The sequence below is a fragment of the Abrus precatorius genome, unplaced genomic scaffold (genome assembly GCF_003935025.1).
Source record: "Abrus precatorius isolate BTA unplaced genomic scaffold, Abrus_2018 Scaffold7, whole genome shotgun sequence".
Taxonomy (NCBI): Eukaryota; Viridiplantae; Streptophyta; class Magnoliopsida; order Fabales; family Fabaceae; genus Abrus; species Abrus precatorius.
Genome location: NW_020874417.1, coordinates 1,183,009 through 1,207,429, shown reverse-complemented (window position 1 = coordinate 1,207,429; position 24,421 = coordinate 1,183,009). Strand labels below are relative to the sequence as shown.

The 24,421-nt window shown below is 30.2% G+C and overlaps 4 protein-coding genes and 1 non-coding gene across 5 annotated transcripts; 4 read left to right on the top strand and 1 right to left on the bottom strand.

Annotated features, from left to right (window-relative positions):
- The first annotated feature begins 2,871 nt into the window (after positions 1-2,871).
- Positions 2,872-3,300, top strand: LOC113873835 (nuclear transcription factor Y subunit B-5). Its single transcript, XM_027512176.1, has one exon. It carries the CDS (start codon positions 2,872-2,874, stop codon positions 3,298-3,300), a length of 429 nt encoding a protein of 142 aa, XP_027367977.1.
- Positions 3,301-8,097: 4,797 nt separating this feature from the next.
- LOC113873151 (potassium transporter 5-like) lies at positions 8,098-11,973 on the bottom strand. Its single transcript, XM_027511151.1, has 8 exons — positions 11,644-11,973; positions 11,299-11,524; positions 10,701-10,952; positions 10,501-10,551; positions 9,915-10,175; positions 9,564-9,731; positions 9,210-9,464; positions 8,098-9,079 (listed from the first exon to the last, which is right to left on the bottom strand). The coding sequence occupies exons 1-8, from the start codon at positions 11,818-11,820 to the stop codon at positions 8,124-8,126; spliced, it is 2,346 nt and encodes a 781-aa protein (XP_027366952.1). The 5' UTR covers positions 11,821-11,973; the 3' UTR covers positions 8,098-8,123.
- A 4,525-nt stretch (positions 11,974-16,498) lies between these two features.
- Positions 16,499-16,570, top strand: TRNAD-GUC. The gene has a single exon. It is a non-coding gene; the product is annotated as a tRNA-Asp (tRNA).
- Positions 16,571-16,861: 291 nt separating this feature from the next.
- LOC113873826 (autophagy-related protein 18a-like) lies at positions 16,862-20,381 on the top strand. Its single transcript, XM_027512159.1, has 4 exons — positions 16,862-17,620; positions 17,900-18,113; positions 19,154-19,280; positions 20,279-20,381. The coding sequence occupies exons 1-4, from the start codon at positions 16,862-16,864 to the stop codon at positions 20,379-20,381; spliced, it is 1,203 nt and encodes a 400-aa protein (XP_027367960.1).
- A 2,123-nt stretch (positions 20,382-22,504) lies between these two features.
- On the top strand, positions 22,505-23,473 carry LOC113873648 (glutathione S-transferase F13-like). Its single transcript, XM_027511861.1, has 3 exons — positions 22,505-22,651; positions 22,759-22,807; positions 23,010-23,473. The coding sequence occupies exons 1-3, from the start codon at positions 22,505-22,507 to the stop codon at positions 23,471-23,473; spliced, it is 660 nt and encodes a 219-aa protein (XP_027367662.1).
- Positions 23,474-24,421: the final 948 nt, after the last annotated feature.

The following is a 24,421-nucleotide window of genomic DNA, read 5'->3' as shown; positions in this document are numbered from 1 at the left end:
AGTAAATGGTAATCTAGGAGCGACCGAATGTTTTAAGAGCATGCCTTCTTATTAATGGAAGTCAGAACTTGTGTCACTTTCAGGTATGTAGAATGTAAAAGGGATTCCACCCCCTCAAAGAAAAATGTTGAAGAATCATGATTGAGATGTGGACTCGTCAATTAATATGCACCTCATGAATTAATTTGATTATATATTTTGGATCTGAAAAGGATCAATACCACATTTAAAAAAATTATAGTATGTATAATTTTGGACGTTAATTAAGGGACAAGAGGAGGAAAGTGAACTAGAAAAAATAATGTTTTATTTATTGAAGAAAAAGTAAATTTCAGTTCTACATATGCTGACCCTTTGTTGCATTAATATTACGTAAGAGTGACATTTAACAATTAACATATCTTAAGCATGCAATGGGAAGTTGATATTATTCATATTTTGATGGAACAGTCAAGGGGTTGATTTCCAGCATAATATGGTACAATTCATGATAAATATATCGCTCGTCTTTTCTCTTATATATATATATATATATTTCTAACGTTATTTTTAATTTTAGTAGTGATTTGAATTTTTTTTCAATTCTTTTTTTCTTTTTAACGTGGGGCCTATGTCTGTGAAAGTACTGCATGAAGTGCTTTTGCTGAAATTCAAATCTCTAGCAAAATCCATTGTAAGTACGGTATTTGTGTATATTTATTATGTCTTATGGTATAAGTTATGAAACTTTAGCAAGGATTTGTAGCAATATTACATGTTGCTTATCAAAATGAGTGTTGGAGTTACACGTAAGTTATGTAATTAAATAAGCAAAAGGTTTATTAAATCAATAAATTATTATTACAAATTTCATAAACAATTAAAATTATAGATTGTTAAGAGGTTTTAGTCCAATAGAAATAAATAATTTATTTATATACATGGAATCAAAATAATGTATGTACTTAGTATTGGTTACTTCAATTTAACTCACAGATACTCTTACAGCTTAAAAAAAGCATCAAAATAAAATTGTCTGTACAGGCAAAAAGGTTGCTGTGACAAATTTTATCTCATCAAATTCTGTGAGCTAGGTGTGAATATGAGTAGAGTTAACGTAGACTTTTTAAGGCTCGAGTCTAACTGACTTTCAAAAATCAAATATTTAAATTTAATTTATATTTAGTATACGTTTTTTTTAGTTAACATATAATTTAATAGTTTTTAAAGTTTCTATCTTAATTAAAAATTTTATTTGAAGTTATACTTTACCATAAAGTCTATTAAATAAGGTTATAATATACTTTTAAATAAGATAGATAATGAACTTACACTCATATGAGTGTCAATAAACTTTAAATTTTTTAAATAAATTAGTAATTAAATACATAATTAATTTAATTATATTTTTAGTCATCATACTTTAATTTATATGCTAATTATAATTTCTAAAATTTTAATTAGTCACATTTCATCTTAAAACTTCATTAATATATGATCAATAAAAGTATATTGTATCAATAATTTATATAAATATAAATATATATATAATTAAATAAAAATATGAAATGATTATATTATATTTAATTTAATTTTTAAATATTTTTTATTTTATTAGTTTATACAAATAAATAAGAACTCACACCTTTGTTATATTTCTTTTTTTTTTTTTTTGCTAATATGTTATATTTCTTTGATAGTTACTAAATGAGATTTAGAGGTGAACTTAATTTGAATAAACGAAACTAAAATTTTATTTAATCCAATTAATGTTATTAATAATTATTATGTTTATCTTTTAAATTTATTAAATTTAAAGTAATTATGTTAAATATATTTAATTATTAATTTTAAAATAACTTAATGATTAGCAGAAAATATACTAATTATTACTAATATAACACGTACAACAAGATATTCTTATGTGCGTGCGTAACTATAGTAAGTAGTGGGTAATCCAACAATAGAGTTTATTCTAAAAACAATGAGTTAATTTTGTTTTTAATTAGGTATTTGGTAATACGTGTAATAGTGTTGTTGAACAACATGGTGCAACGTGCACTCATATTGTCCACAAGTTGAAATAATTTACAGCATTATTTACTGTACTTAGTTCAAAATTATGGACAGCATTAATTAAGAGATTAAGATATAAAAGGAAAGGATTGGGGTGGGGTGAGGGGACCACTATCTCCATAATTGATAAGTTTAGAGTCAATTTCTTTAAGGATCTTTGCAAGTTAATTAATTAGCTATGAGTTCCACATATATACATAATATGAGGTTACATCAAAAGATATAAACCTAACTCACAGCATCAGAGGGAATTGCCTGCCACTGTGTCCCCTTATAAAACCCACCCACTCTTCTTCTTCATCTTCTGCCATATCATCAATGTAGATAACTACACACTACCATACACATAACTTTAATTTGCTTCACTTTATTCTTTAAGCAAGATAACTATATATTTTTTATTTATAAATATTTAAATAAAAATTTAAAAGTTGAAATTAATAAAACTCTACGTGTACATAGAAATGTAAAAAAAAAAATTTTAATATCAGAGTGAGAGAGATTTTCATTTTTTTTATATTTAAGTTTTTTATACAAATTACAAAAATAACTGTTATTTTAAATTTTATAAAATTTAGTATTTTATTTAATACATTATATTAATTATTTTACTTATTTTTATCAAATAAATATTGATTATTAAAGATAAACTTATTAAAAAGTTGGTTGATCATTAATTTTATAAAATAATAATAAAGAGCGAATGAAACAAAATTATTTAAAAATTAGAAGGAATATATATATATATATATATATTGGGTACTTGAGCACAGCTGAGAGCAACGTGTCTGTGTTTGAGAGGATTAAAGTATACAGATGAGTGAGAATATGGGGAAAGTCTCAGAGAGAGAAGGCTTTAAGTACAATTTCACAGCTGCGACTACAAGTGACAGTTCTGCGCAAGATGGAGTGATTAAAGAGCAAGATCGGTTGCTTCCAATAGCTAATGTGGGGAGGATCATGAAGCAAATCCTCCCTCCAAACGCTAAAATCTCAAAGGAAGCTAAAGAAACCATGCAAGAATGTGTGTCTGAGTTCATTAGCTTTGTCACCGGTGAAGCCTCTGACAAGTGTCACAAGGAGAAGCGCAAGACAGTGAATGGAGATGATATTTGCTGGGCCTTGGCTACCCTAGGGTTTGATGACTACGCTGAGCCTCTTAAAAGGTATTTGCATAAGTATAGGGAATTGGAAGGGGAGAGAGCCAATCAAAATAAAGCTAACAACACTTATCAAACCATATAATTAGGCAAGTTTAACCTCCTCTTGTACCCCAATTAATAGCCTTTGTTCAATGTGATTCATAGGTCAAACTGCTGCTTCTTGTTGATCTTGTTCCCACATTTGATATATGATATGATGTGAGTGTTTTAGACTTTATTTAAATTACTGAGTTTGATACTAGATTAAGAAATATATAGTAGCTTGAGAGTCATGTGAGTTAATTAATTATAACTAATCTTTGTATTTGTGTGTCCTATAATAATAAGCTCTAATTCCAGAAGTCATGAGCAATTGACACTACCTCATGCATCATCTTGTCCTGAAAATTGGGAATTTGAAGATCTTAATTAATTAGCTAACTTTTTACACTTAATTGTACTCCCACATCATCTTCTTGTAAATTGGGAATTTGCATATCTTAATTTGAACATTAGCTAAGGTTGCATCTTGGTTCGCAGCCTCCACTGTTCTAAAGTTCAGCCACGAGTACCAAAAGGATGAGTACCTCTGCCTAGGTTAATCCTTTGCAAGAGATTTTGAAAATGTGAGAATGGAAAAGAAATCTTTACCCTATGCTTGGAGCTAGACTTTGGAGTAATTAATGGAGTGCTGGGAGCATTAGAGAACCAAAATGTAATAGCACGCTAATCATAGTAAATACACCAAAACAGCTTAATAACATGCTTATCGAGATGCAAGTCATTATTTCCCCATTCCAAAAAGTCGATTGTTTTATACCCTAAGTAAGAAATATGGTGGATTCATCAGACGAAAACATGCTTTTGTCGTGCATATGAATTCAGATATATCATATGACTATTTTTTATGATTTATTTTATGCGGTTAACATAACTATGATCTATAGCTAAATGTTTTTGTTTTGTCAAATCCTTTTGCTTATTTCCAAATCTAATCGTGTAAAAATTGTTTCCCTTTTTTGTTCGGATTTGAAATCCAAAATATTTAAAAACTACTTTTGCTTTGTTTAAATTGTTTTGCTTATGTCCAAGTCTGTTATTGTTTTAATTGTTTCATTTTATCACTCTATCTTCGAAAGGGAAAATTTTTGAAATTTAAATTAATTGAAGAGGAAATAGATAAGAATATTTTTTTCTTAAAAAAACATTTTTCTTATTTTTCTTTTCATTTTCTAGTAACAACTTCTCAATCACATAGATTATAATTTTGAACCCTTATTATTTATAAGTTGTTTTGAGCCTCAACTAGTTTGGATAAAGACACATGAACTTAGTTAATGAGATAAATATCTCATAACATTAATTTTTTTATATAAAAATGTTAATTTCAAGTTAAGGAACTAAATTTTAAAAAATTATTTATTATATTTTATAAATTTAGTATAATGAATATATTTTTTAATAAAAATTAATCACTCAGGAATACTTAAACTCAATTATAAATGTCGAGGTTAATATAATTTTTTTTATTTACAAAATTAGAGTCCATAATGTTATTTAAGAGATACTAGACACTTTATATATAAAACTAACATATATTAATTAACTAAAGATTTTAATCACACTTTGGATATATTATTAATTACGGCACGAAGAACAATATGGTAGTTAATTACGCTCACCTCATTATAAACTTTATATTTGATCACTGAAGGATAAGAGAATTCATTATACAGTGTTTGATCTTGAAGGACAGAAAGTGAAGTAAAGAAAAAAGGCGCGAGATGGAATTTAAGAGTTTCTTTCATTCAAAAAACAACGAGAAGCGGTTCATTTTTCTTGAAATATATGCCATTTAATCACACACACAATATTTTAATGGATTGGTTTAACTAGTTATATTAGAAACCAGTCAAGTATCGTCCAAACCCTTAAATTAAATTATTAAATTTTAAACTAATATTTTTACCACTTTACTTCTAAGTCTGATTTTTAAAAGCAATATTTTTCAGTAAGTACCCTAGCTAACCCATTAATTAGCCAGGGAATTAAATCAACTGCTTACTGATTTATTCTTCTTGACTGATATATAAATGTGCAGAAAACACATATCTAATAAAAATGGAAAACAACATTAAAGACAAGCCAGTTTGTCTACGTGGCTGATGTTTGACTCTATTACTTAACTTTTGTCGGAATCTTCATCACTAATCCAGTATCCATTATATTTGGGCAGCAAGATATGTTCATAGGCAACGTTGTTGAGATTCAAAACCCTAGCTAGCAAAGTCCTGGGACCACATATTACTGGCTCTACCTCCCATAATACTTTTGTCGTATTGGGTTTGAACTCCGGTGATTGCTGGGTCTCGATGAACCTGACACGTTTAATATATTAAAAGAAAATTGGATCATCTTCAAACAAGTTAGGATGATTCTGTGTCTAAGTCTGTTGGAAGTTTTTGTCTATGTACAGGTTATTTAGAAACAAGAGACAATGAGATGCAAGACACTGTCCTGTTTGCTTTCTAAAGCTGGTATATGTTAAGGATATCGCTAAAAACGAGAATTTGAATACAAATTATAAGTTAAATTAGGAAAAAAAAAATAAGTACGTTGTCTCTGGTACCATTTTATTTTAATTAACTACTATATGAGAATAAATTCTCTTTTCAAATTGAAGAAAAACAAAGATACTTATCAGACATTAAACTCATGTTTTTAATTCTTCGAAAACCACTTGAAATATCAACAGTTGGATACAAGAAAAAAATAAACTTAAAAGAAATTCTTTTAATGTATACATTGCTCTATTATTTGTATCAAGTACTCATTAATTTTATTTTATAGAATCTTGGTCCAGTTATAATTTTCTTTGGTTGAAATGATTATTACATAAAAATTCAAGAAATTAAAAAAATAAAAAAACATTACCTTTGTCTTTTTTGGAATACTATTTATTTTGCTATAAATTAAAAACAATTGAAAAACTACAAGCTATAATATTGATGAAAAAGACAATCACCTAAGATCCTAGGAAGAATGCAAAATGAGTTGTATCATACTAAGTCTAGAACAAAATGAAATGAAAATTAAAGGATCATATATACATGCTGTAAATAAAGATACATGACTTTTTTATAACGATACATGACTTAAAGAAATGTGTTGGGTCATGTCTTGGTCACCCCTCAACAGAGCCAGGGAACCCAGGCTCATAACTCGATGTGTAATTATATTACGTTCACCATAATTTGTAGCGTTAGTGACTTCTCTTCTTTTTAATAAGGTTTATTGAAAGAATTCAAGTAATGTAATTAATATATAGTATATGATCTAAAGTAAAATAAATGATGAAAGTAAAAACGCCACTAGAGACAAATAAAGATGGTGAATTTCATTGAACTCCTCCCATTGCAAAGGAGCCTTGTCCTATACCTTGAGTTATGAAACCTCTTCAATTTGATGATTTTGCCATCCCATTAAATTTCTCTAAATGTGAAATACGCTAGTATGCATACTGTCTTAAATTCAATATATATGCTCCAAAATTCCTACTTGTATATATGAAATGGGATTACCCATTTATTGTCTTTTTTTATATATTAAACATTATTTTTTTTAATTTAATTTTAATTCGAAATTTATTTTTTATAATTTTTAAAATTTTAAAAATTCCTCACTTTAATTTAATTTACTTTTATATGATAAAATCTCTATTATTAATACAAATATTTAATTTCTAATTTATAAAATTTATCGAATTTAAAAATAATCATATAATAAGGTTTATTTTTTTATTTAAAAAACATTTCAATTTAATAGTATTCATATAAAATGTAAAACTACTAGTTAATAAAATAATAATAAGTTTGTATCTAAGACAACTTTTATACACCGGCCAGTTGCAATTATATATATATATATATATATATATATATATATATATATATATATATATATATATATATATATAACCCTTACTGAGTTATTGGGTCGGGAAACCTTCTCACTTTAATATAATTAATTGTGAGTCCCTTTCTTTCTTTTTTGTTATTCTGATGATTTGATTATTTTTTATCTTTGAAAAAATTTTCAAAACTCCCACCACCGAAGTCGAAAAGGTCATTATGAAAATTATATATAATACTGGCTTGAGGTATGTATTTCTTCTGAGTAACGTTAAGCTAGAAAATAATACACCCACAAAGAAGTTTAAACACACACGAACACTATCTCAAGTTCTTAACATTTTAAAAATATATGTAGAGAAGAACTAAAAGAAATTCTCAACGTTATTTAAAAGGTGAAATTTTTTTAAAAATAAGTAAAATATTGTGTTATAACAATTGAGTTTCATATAAAATGAGATATCAACAAGTTAGAAGTATATAAAAAAATAAATCACATACTTATTATCTTAAGATTTTGAAATTGTATTGTAGTTTCCTATTTATTTTAGAAACTCTTTATTCAACAATAATTTGTATATAATTAAAGAAACAGAAAGTAATTTCAACTAAAAAAAATTATAGCTTTGCATTAGATATATAGATTATTAAATTTTCATGCACCTGTTTATCAAAGCCAAACATTTTTATTTCTAATTTCAAGGCAGACAGAAAATATTCCTTCTATTTTAAAATGATTATCAGTTTTAACTTTTTCTAGAAGAATAACACAGAGACAATTATTTTTTTTAATAATTAATTAAGAGGATCTAATAACTTTCTCAACTTTATTTTGTAACAAATACAAATCGAAAGAGACTTTGACAACATAAGACGTTAACAACTTCGAAATCTTTATCTTTTCTTGCAATTTTCATAGCGAAATGTAAAAGTAAAACTATGCACCACCAAATAAGCATTCTCCACGGTTATCACTGTTTCTTCTTCTGATTATTTACGCACTGTTCTATTCTCTCTAAAGTTCATAAGTCATTCCCACTTTGACCATACGCTTATGAGGAACATAAAAAACTTTATCACTTTGCCTCAAGTTCTTTTTCAGAAAATTATAAGCATAATCTATGAGAATCCGTTTCCCTATGCTTGCTCCTTTGCAAGCAACCACATCACTTTCACCAATCAAGTGAACGATGCCTGCCCTCACTGCTTTTTCAATTGCCTCCACCTCTTTCTCAACACTCTCTACCACCACTTTCTCTTTGTCACCACTTTCTTCTACCCCATCATACTCATCATCACCCCCACCATTCATTTTTTCTTCAATTTTTTCATCCTTTAGCACTGCTCTCTGGGATGCAAAAGATTCACCAGCAACAAATGCCTTTAGCCTTTCAATCAGTAAATTCTCAAAAGGCTCATTCTCATTCCTTACATCAGTGTATCCATATCTAGCAACACACCTGAACACATTGAGTTCTTCATGTTCCACATGGCGAAAAAGAAACCTCTCTTCCATAGGAACTTTGCTGATAGGCAATGATTTGATGGACACAAAGACAAGTACAGAATGCAGTGCAGGAACATTTTCCACATAATGCTTGAAAATGGGTGGTATGCCTTGAACAAGTTCAGAATAGAACATGGCAAGGCCATGCATTCTTACTATGTTTGTGCCAGTAGCTATCTCCTTAAGCTTCTCTGGGGAAATCTTGTGATCCAATTCGTAATAGTACTTCCTTCGATACACATCATTCCAAATGTACATGATGGTCATTAGCACTGCAGCAAAGGCAAGAGGAAGATACCCTCCTTCTTTGAATTTGTATAGCACTGAGCTTAAATACACAAGCTCAACTGAACCAATGATAAGCACATAACTGATAACCAAAAGTATGTGGGTCTTCCATATCATGATCATTATTAGCACTAGCAAAGCAGATGTAAGTGTCATCACGAACACCACTGCTATCCCTGGATGCACAAATTCATGCATTAGAATCTTCAATGCCCATAAATATTTTTTTTTAACTTATTAACAATGCCCAATTTAGATGGTTACACAAGACTAAAATCGGAGGGTTGAAAGGATTAAGCAAGTTACCATAAGCATTCCCAATTTTTGTGGTGTTTTTAAATCCAGCTGTGACTGCAACACATGCAATCATGAGAATAAAATTGATTTCGGGGATGTAAACTTGTCCTTCATACTTGGCTGATGTATGCACTATTTTCACCCGAGGAAAACATCCTAGCGAGAGAGATTGTTGAATAATGGAGAAAGTTCCAGAGATCATGGCTTGAGAAGCTATGATGGATGCCATAACAGCAACAACAAACATTGGCCAATATAAAGGATCTACAAAAAATATGAAGCCATCATTAACTATAACACAAATCTGCTTAATTTAATTTCTTTTCTTGATAGTTTTGAATTGAAGTGGTTAAATTAAATTACGAGGTATGGACTTGTAGAAAGTGTCGGGAACATGCTGGTTGTTTTTGCGAAGAAAGGAAGCTTGTCCAGTGTAGGCAAGTACAAGAGCAGGGTATGTTACAGAGCACATGCTTATTTGTATGGACCGAACTGTGAAATGTCCGACATCGGCAAATAGTGCTTCAGTTCCTGCAATTTTAGAGTGATGACCAGCAAAAGCCTAAGAATGATTAAAACCGTGTTCGGTTATGTGTCGAATCCACTTTTCAACGCTGCAAATTATAACTTTTATGTTGAAACGTGGTTTAAACTAATTTTATTAGGTTTCACTTAGTGTTATGTATATACACAAAATAGAAAACAAATATGAACCTGTTATGGCCAGCACAACCCCACCAAGAGAAATCCAAGCATCTTTCTTGTTCCTTCTAAAATAATCTACAATATATTTTGGATTTATTGCTTTCACCACTGTTGGATCATATTTGATAAAATTGTACAGACCAATGCCTCCGATAAAGGTGAACCACACACATATGATAGGGGCAAAACTGTATCCTACTCTATCAGTTCCGAATCTTTGAACCATGAAAAGGCATATCAGGATTCCTATGGATATTCCAACAACCTCACCTGCGTATAATCAAACAAATTTGTATTAATCATTATCATATAACACCGTTCCTCACCTGCTATGCCTTAAAACCAGAGTATCTATTGTAACACCTGGTACTTCAAATTTTGAGAAAACTTTACAAAGCAGCACATTAAAAAACTGTATTATAAAAATAGATATATGCATTTTCCTTGTTCCTCTAATAACAGTAGTTATTGTTTTATTACCATATCCATCCAACGGAAAAAACAATACAATTATATCTTTGTTCAGAGGCCTGCGTTTTTCATATTATTTTCTTTCAATATTTCTGTTCTATTAACTTGTATTGTATATACCTACCCTCAGTTACTGAAGAAGCAGCTTCCTTGATCCCTCCCACAGCAGATAAAACTGAAAATCACATGAAATATTATTTATTCCATATGTTCAAAGAATGCTCTTGAGACAAATGAAAAAATAAATACAGTAAAAAAATTAATGGTATTAGTATCAAAGAAACAAATTGTATGACATAAACAAGAAAATAAAATTAGAATAACCGGAGATGCAAGGAGTGAGAACACCATCCCCAATGACCATAGAAGTGCCAAGCATTGTAACTAGCAAGAGGAAGAGCTTAGCAAAGTAGCTTTTCTCAAGCTTAGACTTAAGCCTTGAGGCTCTCTTTATCCGGTTATTATTGGGCAATTCCAATTGATAATTTGACACTTCTGCATCTTCAAGTTGTTGATTTGGAGTAAGTCCCACTTTGGCATAACGGCATATCAAAGAGTACAAAGCGAAAGTCCCTCCTAAAATATGTTCAATACAAATTATAAATTAATATTATTACATGTCAAATTTTGCATGAAAACTCATAATACCACATGGTATTTCATGTTTTAATTTCCTTCTTTGTAAGTGTCTAGATTAACCACAAACTGTTAATTTTAATAATTTTCATGTCTACCTTTCCCATTTCTTAGCCAATTTAAAAAAATGGATATACGTTTAAACAATTTATTAAAAAATATATCTTTTATATACAAAAGATACTTATTTGTAAATGGTTCTTAACTTTGTGGCTGATATCTTAAAACATAATACAGTAAAATATTAAAAGAAAAGAAAGAGAGGGTTGAATATGCCGGTGCGTACCATCGCCGTTATCATTGGCTCGTAAGACAATGAATACGTACTTAACAAGAGGAATGAGAGTGATGGTATAAAAGATCAAAGAAAGAACACCCAAAATGTCATCGTTGTGCTTTATGCCATGCGTGAAGGTACTTGCATACACATACAAAGGTGATGTTCCTATGTCTCCGTAGACAATTCCGATGCTTTGAAACGCTAGATGCATAATCACCGACATCGATGGCCCCTAAAAACCATTATATAATATAATATAAAAAAAAAATCAACCATGTTAATATTTATACAAACATTAACGTTGGATTTACACTTGGGAAAGATGGAAGATGAAATATATAATATATATACTTTAGAGGCATGAGAGGATTTAGGGAAGCTACGAGATTCCATGTCCAGAGAATCATTTCTTGGCAACTTTTTCCATGAAAGCTTCTTCCCCGTGAGCCCATGATGATTGTTCTGCTCTGTGTTTTCAATATTGTTTCCATTGTTCTCCATACCCACTAATCCTACTTCAGAAGACATCTTCACAATTAGGCTATATATTATGAACAAGCTCAAAAAGAGTTGCACAGATATTTAATCAGTGAATATTTTTCTCTTTGTCAAGTTACATGCAAGTCACACGTACACATGACAAGATCAAATATAGTGATCACCGACCAGAGAGCAACAAGAGCGCTTCGTGAGTAGTACGGTGAAGAACATTAGGAATGTTATGGATCATATGGAGGGATATATATATATATAAATTAATAAAAGAAAAAGGAAGACCGTGGAGTAACACAGGCTATCTTAAATTAGTTTCATTATCTTAGCTAGCATAAAAAAATTAATACCATAAGTGAGATTGTATATAAATATTTTTTGTTTCATTGTTTAATCATCTAATAGTTACCTTTTCTTATTCCTTTCTAGTTCGACGAAATGTAAGGTGAAGTCATATATTTTATCATGAAATATTCAAATAATCCAATGACTACTTTATTTCGAATTTATTCATAAAATATACAAATTCTTTCTTATTTAACACAAGAATAATTTTTAGTTACACACCATTTAGTTCAAATGAAAAAGAAAGGGAGACATTTTGATAGAGAGGAGAAATGTATATCTTATTGATTCACATGAAGAGGGAAAGTAAAATAAATAAATTTATTATTCTATATTTAGAATGATTTGAAATACATATTAAATTAAAAAAATTGTTTGATTAATTTTAAAACTTCTCTCTCGTAAATCCACATTTTCATAGTAATCAAGTTCCTTCTTTTCATAAAGTTTACAATTTTTAGGTGTGAATTCAAGACTCATTTTCTTCCAAACTGACAATTTCTTTCCATTAATGTTTTTATCAGTCAAATATTTGTATCATCTAACTCAAATTTATTTATTAGTAAAGTTATCTTAGTGACTGGTAATCGTGACATTTTACTATATATGCTTCTTTCGTAAACGTGTTGAATACGCGTATGGTACATATGTAATTTATTTAAATTTTGTGGTAAAAAAATTCAGAAGTAATGAAATATAATTTGTTTATGGGACAGAAATTATCCAAATTTGAAAAAGTTGTTAGATAATGCATATTATTTAAACATATTATGTTAAACCAAAAAATAGGTTTCCATTTTTCAATTTGTCATCAATTTTAAGTTTTACTAATCAATTTTTCTACTTTCAATTAGCAATGTATAGGAGTTTTTTAGATGGACTTTTTTTTATAGTATTTATTTTGTAACTGTTGATACACTTGAGTTACAAAATTAAATACTTATCTTTTAAAGTGATAAAAATCTGAACTCGGTCCTTTTCATTTGTATGTTAGCATGAAACTTTACTCTTACATTTTAACTATATTTGCTAAAGTTAAATATTTATTGCAATAACTATATTCTATTACAAATGAATCATATTGAAATGCTACCGATCAATTGAATTTGAAACAGTAAAAGCTTTGCAATAACTTACAAATATTTTTAACATTAGCAAGTATTTTATGTATTGTAAGGATATTTTAAATTTATTTAAGTACAATTTTTAAAAAAATTAAAATAAATAATATTTAAAATTAAAAGCATAATTAATTTATAAAGAAAAAAGATAAACTTTAAAAAAATTAAGAGTATAGCTAATTGAGATTTAGAATGAAAAAAGTAATATAAAATTAAAAAAAAACAAGGAAGTTAAGCTTTCATAAAGAACTAACATTAAAAGAAACACTTGAAAGTCAATAATTACATATTTTATAAATATAAAATAACTGTTAAATAATAGAAAAAACATGTGTCACAAGAAAAATGAGAATACAGCAGGATGTCCATACATTTAAAAGTGATAACTCAAATTCATAATACAGGAATGAATTATATTAAAAGAAAAATGAGAATAAAAAATAATTTTCTATTGATATGCACAATACGAAGCAAGGAAATAAAAATAAAAATACAAAATACAAAATAGAGGTCACCTTATGTGTAAGTCCAATAATTTGTAATGTTAAAATTTAAAAACTAAAAATCAAAGTTATGTTGAGAGAAATTATGTCCACTTTATTGAACTTTTTGACCGGCCATAAAAAATAAAACTGATTTAATAAATGTAGTTGAAATTTAAATATGATTAAAAATAAAAATAAAAATACTGCTTATGCAAATATAATACTATTATTTTACCCAAAAAAAATATAATACTATTATAAACTTAGATAATTACGCAAGTCCATCGATTTTCACGAGAAAGAAACAAATAACAAAAAAGAGGTATTTGTCACATGTCATTAGCTTCCCATTATGTGCCCAATTTGCTATGATCACATTATTAGTTCTTCTTCTCAATTTACTGCTTTCACGTTTTGCTTGCTGCTGCTTGCAACCACATTTTTCAACCTTTGGAATCGTCAAAGGTTATCAAACTTCACTCAAACAATGTCACACGTCTCTTGTCTAGTCAATATAATTTTTATTAGTTTATAAAATTAAAATTTCTAAAATTAAAATATAAAAATATGAAAGAAATAAAAGTATAAATGTCACGTTATATATTATTTGCATCAGTTATATTATATTAGTAAAATTGAATGTGGCATCGATACATGCTAAATAAAACTAGCAAATTATTAATATACATAGAAAAATGATATAAAAATAATAATATTTTTTTAGAGACTTGTTTGAGAAAATAGAAATGAAATGTGAAAATTATGATTTTTTAAAAAATTAAAATATTATATAAGCTTTTTCTTATAAAGTAATGAAATTATTTATAATCTTAATCTTAAATTCAATTTTTATATGATTGAGATGAACGAAACAAAAATCAAATAATATGAATGCTAGCCATGCTCTATCTACCACATTAAATTAAAAATAAAAAAAGTATGACTTATTTAATTTTTAATAAATTTTAATCAATATAAAAAATATATTACTAGCTCGACTAAAAAATAATGAAAGAATGGTATCAAAGAATTTAGTGTCCCTTGAGTATCTTTGACTTCTTTAGATCTCTTTTCCATGAGCAGCTAATAGTCTCCTGTGGGATCATAATTTGGGATATTCATATCCAAATTGTCAGTCAAACAGTCATGTTTAATAAGAATAGAATAGTTTGTTTATATTTATTGTGTATGAAGCCCTTCATACTCCATATGAGTAATTTTTTTCATTGATATGGGCTACAAAAATAATAATAATAATTCAGAGACCTACCCATAAATGGATAAAAGTTAAATTTTCATGCTCAAAGTGTCTAATTAAAATTTTAATTTTAATTTTATTTTTTGAACTCTTAAAACTGAGTTTAAACATATAAAAAGATAATTTTTATATATTAAAAATACATATGTATTACATTAAAGTTATAAAAATAAAATAAATACTTTTTTAATAAAGTTTTATTATTATTAATTCCTCAAACTCAAATTAACATTTTCCTTAAAAATATTTTCGTCATCTTAATCAAGCATGAATACAAGGGTTTATTTGTTGCTATCTTAAACTGTCTGCATCGTTTTGGACTAGTCTCCACGAACCTGGCTAGGAATTGCCGGTTCAGATGCACCAACGTTAAGGAACACGCCACTACACTGTCAGAGTAACAATGTTCTTTTGGTGTCTATGCTTTCATTATGACAATAATTGCACCTTTTCAAACCAAAGAGGTTAATTATTTGAAATTAATTGAAGAGGTTGCTTTCCAGCTTTCAGATTCTGTCAACAACTAAGCAACATTGTTTACAGATTTCGTGTGTTGCCGCTTGCCTTTCTTGCACTTCAATGACACAAAGCTTGTATAAGAATATGAATATACCTACTTGGGACAAAGTATCCGCGTCTGATTTTGTTTGACATGCAAAACTTTTACTCAGCAATACACTTCCAATGAATTTCAAAATTGTTTCCTTTCCATGATTGATTTTCAAATGGATTTTGTGATTGGATTTCTCTCGTCTATGGTTACCACAAAGTTCATTAAAAGATCTATGAAAAAGTTCACCTAATTTAATTATCAAAAATCATTTCTCTTTCATTTATATTGTTCACTTGCACACCCGTTTAGCCATGGCACTTGTTTCTTGTTGATCAATAGCTGATATTGACTGGCCTTCCAACCAAAGGCTAAACCAGCCTTTGCTTGCTGTTTAGTCACAGCTTGTCAACTTTTCTTGCTTCTGATTTGACCTTATTTAGTTTTTGGGTGTATCTACTATGATGCCTTAGTTTTCGTTTGTCCTAGTGTGGCTTTTGTTTGTCTACAATAGTTACTTCCCTAGTTTGAGCAGATACTGATTTTTAGTTAAATAGATCAGATTGAAATTTTAATTTTAAAAACTGATTTGTAGCCTGTTTGTAAAAAATTGAAAATAAAATTTACATGAATTATGCTTCAGATAGGTGTGTGTATATATATAAAATAAATTAAAAATCATTTAAAAGCCATAGATTAATTTTATAATTATTTCTCTGCCAATTTCTTTAGTAACTCATGACTCGTGAAAATAAGAAAATTTAATCGTAGGAGCGGAAATAAATAATTTAAAGAATCTATTTTTTTTTATAAGTAGAATAAGGATAAACTTGTTTTATGAACACTTCTGCTAGGTATTAGTTTTTCGTTAAATTATTTCCGTTGAACTAAAAGAAAGTGATGCAAAGCGGAACTCATTAATCTTAAAGTATTCTATAGATGTTTAAGACATCAAGTCGTTGTAGTATAGTGGTGAGTATTTCCGCCTGTCACGCGGACGACCCGGGTTCGATCCCCGGCAACGGCGTTTGTTTTTGCGTCATCTTTTCAGCTTTTGTAAAACAATGAGTTGGAGCTTCTCTTACAAAATATCCATGGGCTCTAGGAGCGAGGCCCGTGAGGGAGCCCACCAACAATCGGATTTTTAATTTAAACACAATAAATGATTATGATAAAAAACTTTCTGGCTTACAAATCTAAACAATGATAAAGGACGAAATTGCCCTCGGGTAGTTTCGAATTCACGGCAACGAACACTGGTGGCGGGAGAATCCTCGTGTAACTGAAGTGGCATGCTAATCGCTTATGCTATTTCTGAATGGCCACTTCACTCTCTTATTGCCCAAACCCTAACCCTACCTTTCTCTATGATCAATCCCAATCCTTCGATTTTGATTCCACAATGATTCCCCGCTCTCAAACTCCTTCGCCGGAATCTCCTCCCTCACTCCTTACACTCTCATTCAACCAAGACCAAGCTTGCTTCGCCGTCTCCTCCGCCGCCGACACCAGCTTTCGAGTCTACAACACCCACCCCCTCCACGAGCTCTTCCGCCGAGAGTTCGCCGGCGGCGGATTCGCTCACGTCGAGATGCTCTTCTGCTCTAACATACTTGCTCTAGTCGGCGCCGGTTCCCATCCTCAGTTCCCTCCGAACAAGGTCATCCTCTGGGACGACCACAAGGGCAGGTGCTTCGGCGAGCTCTGCTTCCCCTCCGCCGTCCGCGGCGTCCGTCTCCGCCGCGACCGCATCGTCGTTGCCCTCGAGATGAAAGTATTCGTGTACGATTTCACGAACTTCAAGCTGCTGCATCAGATGGAGACCCTGGCGAATCCCAAGGGACTCTGCGCGGTTTCGCAGGTGGTCGATTCGGTGGTTCTTGCATGCCCCGGCTTGTGCATGGGTCAGATACGATTGGATCACTTTGAGCGGAAGAAAACGAGTTTCGTTTCGGCTCATGACTCGGGGATTGCTTGTTTCTCCCTCACACTTGATGGCAAGTTCCTCGCCACCGCCAGTACCAAGGGCACCATCATTCGGGTTTTCGATACGGCCCATGGAACTCTGCTTCAGGAAGTATGCGATCTTTGAACATAACGTTACTGTGCTTGATTGAGGTTAATTGTGTTGGGAAGTACAATAATTAGAGTGATTGATTAATGATTAGGCTAATAGTAAAAGGCATGCCTTATGCTCATTTATCTAATAAGTTAGATATTGATGTATTCATTATTAGCTATTCTCTATTACCATGTTTTGTTTGTCTCCTTTGAAAATTGAATTTAATATGGATAATTCATGCTCTTTCTGTTCCTTTCTCAACTCGAGTATAAATTTATTGAAATTTAAACTCAGGTAAGAAGGGGTGCAACTGCAGCAGAAATCTACTGTTTGGCATTCTCTTCTACTGCTCAGTGGTTAGCAGTCTCCAGTGACAAGGGCACCGTCCATGTTTTCAGTCTTGACGTTAATTCTAGCGGCATGGGGCATGAAAAGCAACCAAATGCGTCCAATTCTGATGCTGCCATTACACCATTTAGCTCAGCTCTCTCATTCATTAGATTTAAAGGTTTTTTCTTTTTTAATGTTTGTTCTGATTTGAGTATATATTTTCGTTTGCTGTTATTGTGTATGAATATGCAATTTTATTGATTAATAAGACGCTGTATAAAAGTTTTTAAATTGTAATAGATGATGAATAGACAAGAATGTTAAATCAATGGCACCGAGCGAACTGTGTATTTTGAAGAGCATTCGTTTTTTCTTGCTTTTGTTATACGCAACTTGCAGTGCGTGACATTGATTTCATGTAATTGCTTTGTGTTGTCAAATTAGCCAAAAGGGCGCAGAAATCATTTTTCTAACTCAAATGGAGCATTCATAATAAATTGAATTAGGAAATTTAAGATTTTTGTGCAGGCCAAATCAGATTTTGCAATGGTAAAGGAACTCTTGCTGCTTTTCCATTTTCAGAGGAATAGATTCTGTGCAACAGTTTTGAAGTTACCAAACAAAACTGTCCGATTTCTTCCAAAATGGTTTTTGCCTTTTTGGCTTCAAGCTGTTGTTCTAGAGATCTCAAACAGAAAGCTAAACACCCTAGGCTGAATCATCTGTCCCAATGTCTTTCACCTGAGAATTGAAGTTGCGTAAGAAAAGGAGGAATTATTACGCTACTGTCAATTGAAGATTTTAAATGGTCCTTTGTTAACATATATCTTATATGAAGCAGCTCAGTTCTGAATTTATGATGTACTGATGCGTTTTAGATAGAAGATACAACTCTTCCCCTGGATGAGTGTTGACCAATCTTTAAATGAGGTCAACAAAATTTAATCTGAGTTGTTATAAAAAAAGCTACAGCATATTAGATTTCCCTTGCTTGGCTGTTTTAACCAAAATTATAGCTTATTTCTTTTCCCACGTGTTTGAGTTTCTCCTTATTTTATTGGCTTAATTGTTTAAGACTGAAGGCTGATGACCAATGGAGTACTTTATTGTTTCAGTTTAGCAATCTATATATTGTTTTTCATGATATTTGGCTCTGTCACAGAATAATTATCGATTCTTGTTACCCTTGATAATCTTGTTTTAACTTTGCACTCGTAGGAGTGTTACCTAAGTATTTCAATTCAGAGTGGTCACGTGCTCAGTTTCATTTGCGTGAGGGCTCTCATTACTCTGTTGCATTCGGTCACCAGCAGAATACAGTCATAATTCTTGGCATGGATGGAAGGTGATATTTTAGAAAATCGCATTTTATGAGTTTCTCTTAGGTGAAGTTGATGGCAATTTTATTTTTCTTAGATGCCGTATGTTTTGAATGATGTGTGGTTCTATTTCTTCACGTAACCATCTTTCCTTGAAATTTAACCAAATTCTTAGATGCACGTCATCTGAGATTAATATAGTATTCTTATATTTACTGTACATACTAATAGTATTACTGAATTTACATTTTGAAGAAAGGTCAAGTCATGAACAAGGGAATTGGAAGTTGGGTGACGCTATCACACTTATTTGTTTTTTCTTAAAGATAAACACCAATAGTATACTAAATTTAACTTAAGATAGCTTAAAATCCATGTCCCTTGGTCGTCCACTTAACTATTTTGTTGCATTGCATCTCATGCCTCCCTAGAAATTAGACACTCGAGTAAACTATTATTTTTGTTCATATTATTTTTAGGATTTGCAAAATAGTTCTTAAAATAAGTAAAATATCATTTTTAACCTTTAACGTATTAATCATTTTAATTATTAATATATATAATGATCAATAATTTTAATTTATGTTATCATTTAGACATTAGTTATTTTAACAAAAATTCTGTTTTAACATATTAAGTGTTAGTTGAACATAATGCATAACATTTAATAATGACATGAAGACACATTTAAAGTTTATTTTCTTTAAAATTTCGCAATCTAGTTTCTAAATAACTCATAGAGACTAAATTAATTTATTAAACATTTTTTACACAATTATTAAATATTACATATTATGTCCAATTAACACTTAATATGCAATTTAATTTGTTAAAAATAATCAATGATTATATAAATTAAAGACTAAATTGATATTTTACCTAATTTAGGAAATATTTTAATGAATCTTTTAAACTATTCCTCCGGTTGTGTATGCATGCTTTCCTTGTATGCTTTATGTTTGCTGTTAAGTGGACGTCAATGTTACGTGGACGTTAATGATCTGCAGTTGATTGTGCTGTGCAGCTTCTATCTTTGTCAGTTTGACCCCCTGCGCGGTGGAGAGATGACTCAGCTTGAATATCATAACTTTCTAACTCCAGAAATAGCCCATGAGACTCAGCCATGATATCAGTGCTGGCGTTTCAGCATTTGATTGGGATTCTTTATGTAAATGTTTTTTAGAGATAGGCGAAGTAATATTGAACCCTTTATTTTTTATAATTAGTTAACTAATTTTAAAATGATAAATTTTAAGATTTTCTGAAAGCAGAGCTATCTCATCATTTATTCGAGTTGTGCATTAGTATTGCAGTCCAGTTAGGTATGCATGATCTGATGTTCACGAAGGTGTTAAATTAATGAAGGTTGAACAATTTAAGTACTGAAAAACTTCGGGGTTGAAACTGAAGTGGCGCATCATTACCGTCATCACTTTCTGTTTATAGCTTAGGAGAACTTTTTAATTGTAAAATAGCTTTCGTATATTCTTTTAATCATTTTTCTATTAAGTTACAAAGTATTAAATAAAAATATTCATTTATGATTACGTTTAAAATATAAAACATTAAATACTTTTTTATTTAATAATTAGAAGAATTTGTATCAACAAAAGAGTAGAAGAATTTATAATTATTTATCATAAAATTTTCTTAATATCACTTTTTTGAGGTATGAAAATTAAATTCTGTTAAATTTGAGTTTACAGAAAAATTAGATGAATAAGTTTTTGAAAAAAACTTATTCATCTAATTTAATTATTTATATTATAATTAAAAAATAAAGGACTAAATTTGAACCAAAATTACTAAAAAGTAAAAATTGCACATTAATCTTTATAAAAATAAAACAAAATAATTAAATGAAAATTTCAATTAAATTATTTCTTTTATAATATTTTACGTTAAAAACTTTCTGTAAAAAATGAAAAATTGCACCAAACTGATAATACTAATTAAAGTTTTCTTGCGGCAGTCCTCATAAAAAAATCCTAAAATTCCTCTGAAATTATGCTCTGAAAGTTGTGTTTGACTGGGGAGCATCAGTAATTTTTTATTAGAGTTTTTTCTCTCTGTATTCTCTATTAACAGGTGTATCTCCTATTTTATTTCTTCTCTGCATCTATAATTATACTGGATTTATTTTTCCAATGCCATAAAAAATGGTAGATCCGATTAATTTTACCTTTTCGATGCATGGCTGATGCAGAATAAGCTGGCGAAAACAAATCCACTGACATAATAACAAGTTGCCCACTTAATTTCTAATTAAGATGGGTAATACATTCTCAAATAACCTATCTGGGTATTATGTAAACATTTTTGTAACCTTTCAAAAAGCATTTTTTAAACACAATAATTCTAGTATTTAAATTAAGGACAATGCAAATAAAGTATACCTGAATTCGATAGCTTAAAAATATATATTACTATTTTTATTAATAATTGGGATAGTTATTAAAAAAGCAATTAGAAATGTTTAGAATTATTTTTTATTGTATCTTCTGGGAAAACACGATTAATAAACTAATGAAAGTATCTATACGTCCATTTAGAAGATCCTCGGATTTCAACCGAGTCATTGTGAATTTTGACTACCCATCAACTTCTAAAGGCAATAGAAATCTTAATTTGCTGTCCTGCTCAACCATATTAAATTACCGGTATTTCCTGTATGTTCCATTGAAATAACTTACACGGATAAATATTATATTTCTTTTTATTAATATCTTTCTAAGATTATTATTAACATTGTTCTCCTTCCAAATATTTAAACACCTATATTTATAAAATGTATAAATAGTTAACATTATCAAAAAATTATGAAATTATAGTTTTTTACACACTTTTAATTATTAATTAAAATTTATTTAAAATACGTAAATTTTACTTTTTTTACTTTTAATTTAATTTTTTTGTATTTTTATAATTTTTAATTCTTATTTAACACTGTTGTATTGCCATGGCAGTGAAAACAAAAATGGAGTTTGGGGACCACGTCTGACAGTAACATGTCAAAATCAGAGACTCAAGTTTTCACGCAAACGGTAGAGGGTAGAGGTGAAATTTAGGCACGACATGGCAAAACGACAAGTCAAGCCTCTCACAGACACTCACTGCACTCTCACTCACAACTTTCATAAATGGACCTGTTTGGTAACATATTTCTAACTCATTCACAGTTCTCACAGCTTTAGCTTTAGCAATAGAATTGCTCATTCTGTGTTTCATTAAGAAACGTAAAAGAAAACAAATGGCACTTAAGCTCTATGGTCTTGCCATGTCCACAAATACCACCCGTGCCATGATCTGTCTTCATGAGAAAGAGGTTGATTTTGAACTTATTCCAGTTAATGTGTTCACTGCAGAGCATAAGCAACCTCCTTTTCTCTCCAAGAACGTAAGCACTTCTACTTTTATTGCTTGCTCCATCTTTACACTCTCATCTTCGTAAGTTTTTTCACAACCAACTTTTCTTTCTCTTTTTTAACTTTTTTGATACATCAGCCCTTTGGTTTGGTTCCAGTACTTGAAGATGGTGATCTCACTCTCTTTGGTATGCTTCCGTTCTTCTTTTCATCAATTTTTTTCACTCTGCATGACCCCTTTTATTGACTAAACATATATACTCCAGCTAGATGCATACAAGTTTTCAGATTTATCAAGCAATGCATGTTCAACAAATTGTATGGCTATACACTTAACAACTTTTTGAATCTTTTTATGATATATATCTTTGTGTGGCTTTGCATGACAAGAGTCTAGAGCCATTACAGCATATGTAGCTGAAAAATTCAAGGAAGCAGGACCTGATCTGATTAGGCACAAGGAACCCAAAGAAGCCGCACTGGTGAAGGTGTGGACTGAGGTAGAGTCTCATCACTATGAGTCAGCTGTGTCACCCATCATCTATGAATACTTTGTGGCTCCTTTTGAAGGCAAAGAACCCAACAAGTCAGTGATTGACACAAACGTTGAGAAGCTGAAGAATGTGCTTGATGTGTACGAAGCAAAGCTGAGCAGCACCAAGTACCTTGCTGGTGACTTTTATAGCCTTGCTGATCTTAGCCATATCTCAGAAACTCACTATTTTATGCAGACCCCTTTGGCTTCAATGATCAATGAACGTCCCAGTGTGAAGGCTTGGTGGGAGGATATCTCTTCTAGGCCTGCTTTCAACAAGGTTGTGGGAGCCATGACTTTTGGTCAGAGTCAGAAGTGAGAGTTTAATTTGTGTTTTGTGAGGTTTAGTTCACTTTATTGTAGTATCTAGCCAGTGGCTACTATAATCGTGGTTTTGGGTGTTGAAACTTGGTAAGCTTCGAATTACTAGAGTATGGAACATGAAATCGATTTTTAATTTTCTCTTGCGTGCAAATTAATTAACATTTTCCTAGTTAAACTGCAATTTATTTAGTTGGTGCTGGATACATACTTTGAATCTGGCCTCAACTTCATGATAAAACAACAAAAATCAACTCAAAATGTCCTCTAATCAAAAGTTTGAATTAAATTTGGACTTGAAAAAAAAAATTCAAAACATATAAAGTGTAACCTTTTGCATTTTTTGTAGGCTCAACCTGATGCTCAGGCTAACAATATTTAGATTTAATTTAAATTTAAAATGTAAAACTTTAACCTTTTGTCAAGCGAGTTCAAACTTTCTCAGTTAGAGAAGCTTATTTTGCTGACTTTTAACAATAGTGACACTGGTGGCACCCATATAATGAGTATGAGTGGGCAAACTGAGAGAAAAACACAAGAATAAAAAATGGAGATCTGCCATATGACCTTACAGAGACAAAAACGCTCTTGCAGTAGACAACTAGACAAGACTATTAACGCTCAGTTTAGGAGCAATATGCACTCCAAATTAGCCAATGAGTAAATTGACTATAATATTAGTGTTTTAATTACTCTGCTCTTTTATTTAGAGCACTCTCTTAGTAACACGTGAAAAATATGTTAACATATATGTGTTACCGGCCTCAATTTTTCTTATTATCAAACGTCAATCGACTACAAATTTTGCTTGTTAAGTTACTCTTACAAATTCAACTAATGACTGTAACATTTGCCTAATTTTGGTAAATTTTAGAGAAGCTTTTTTAAGTTAGGAAAAATTAAGATAAAAAAGAAGCTGATGGTTCTTTAATAAGTTAAAATAACT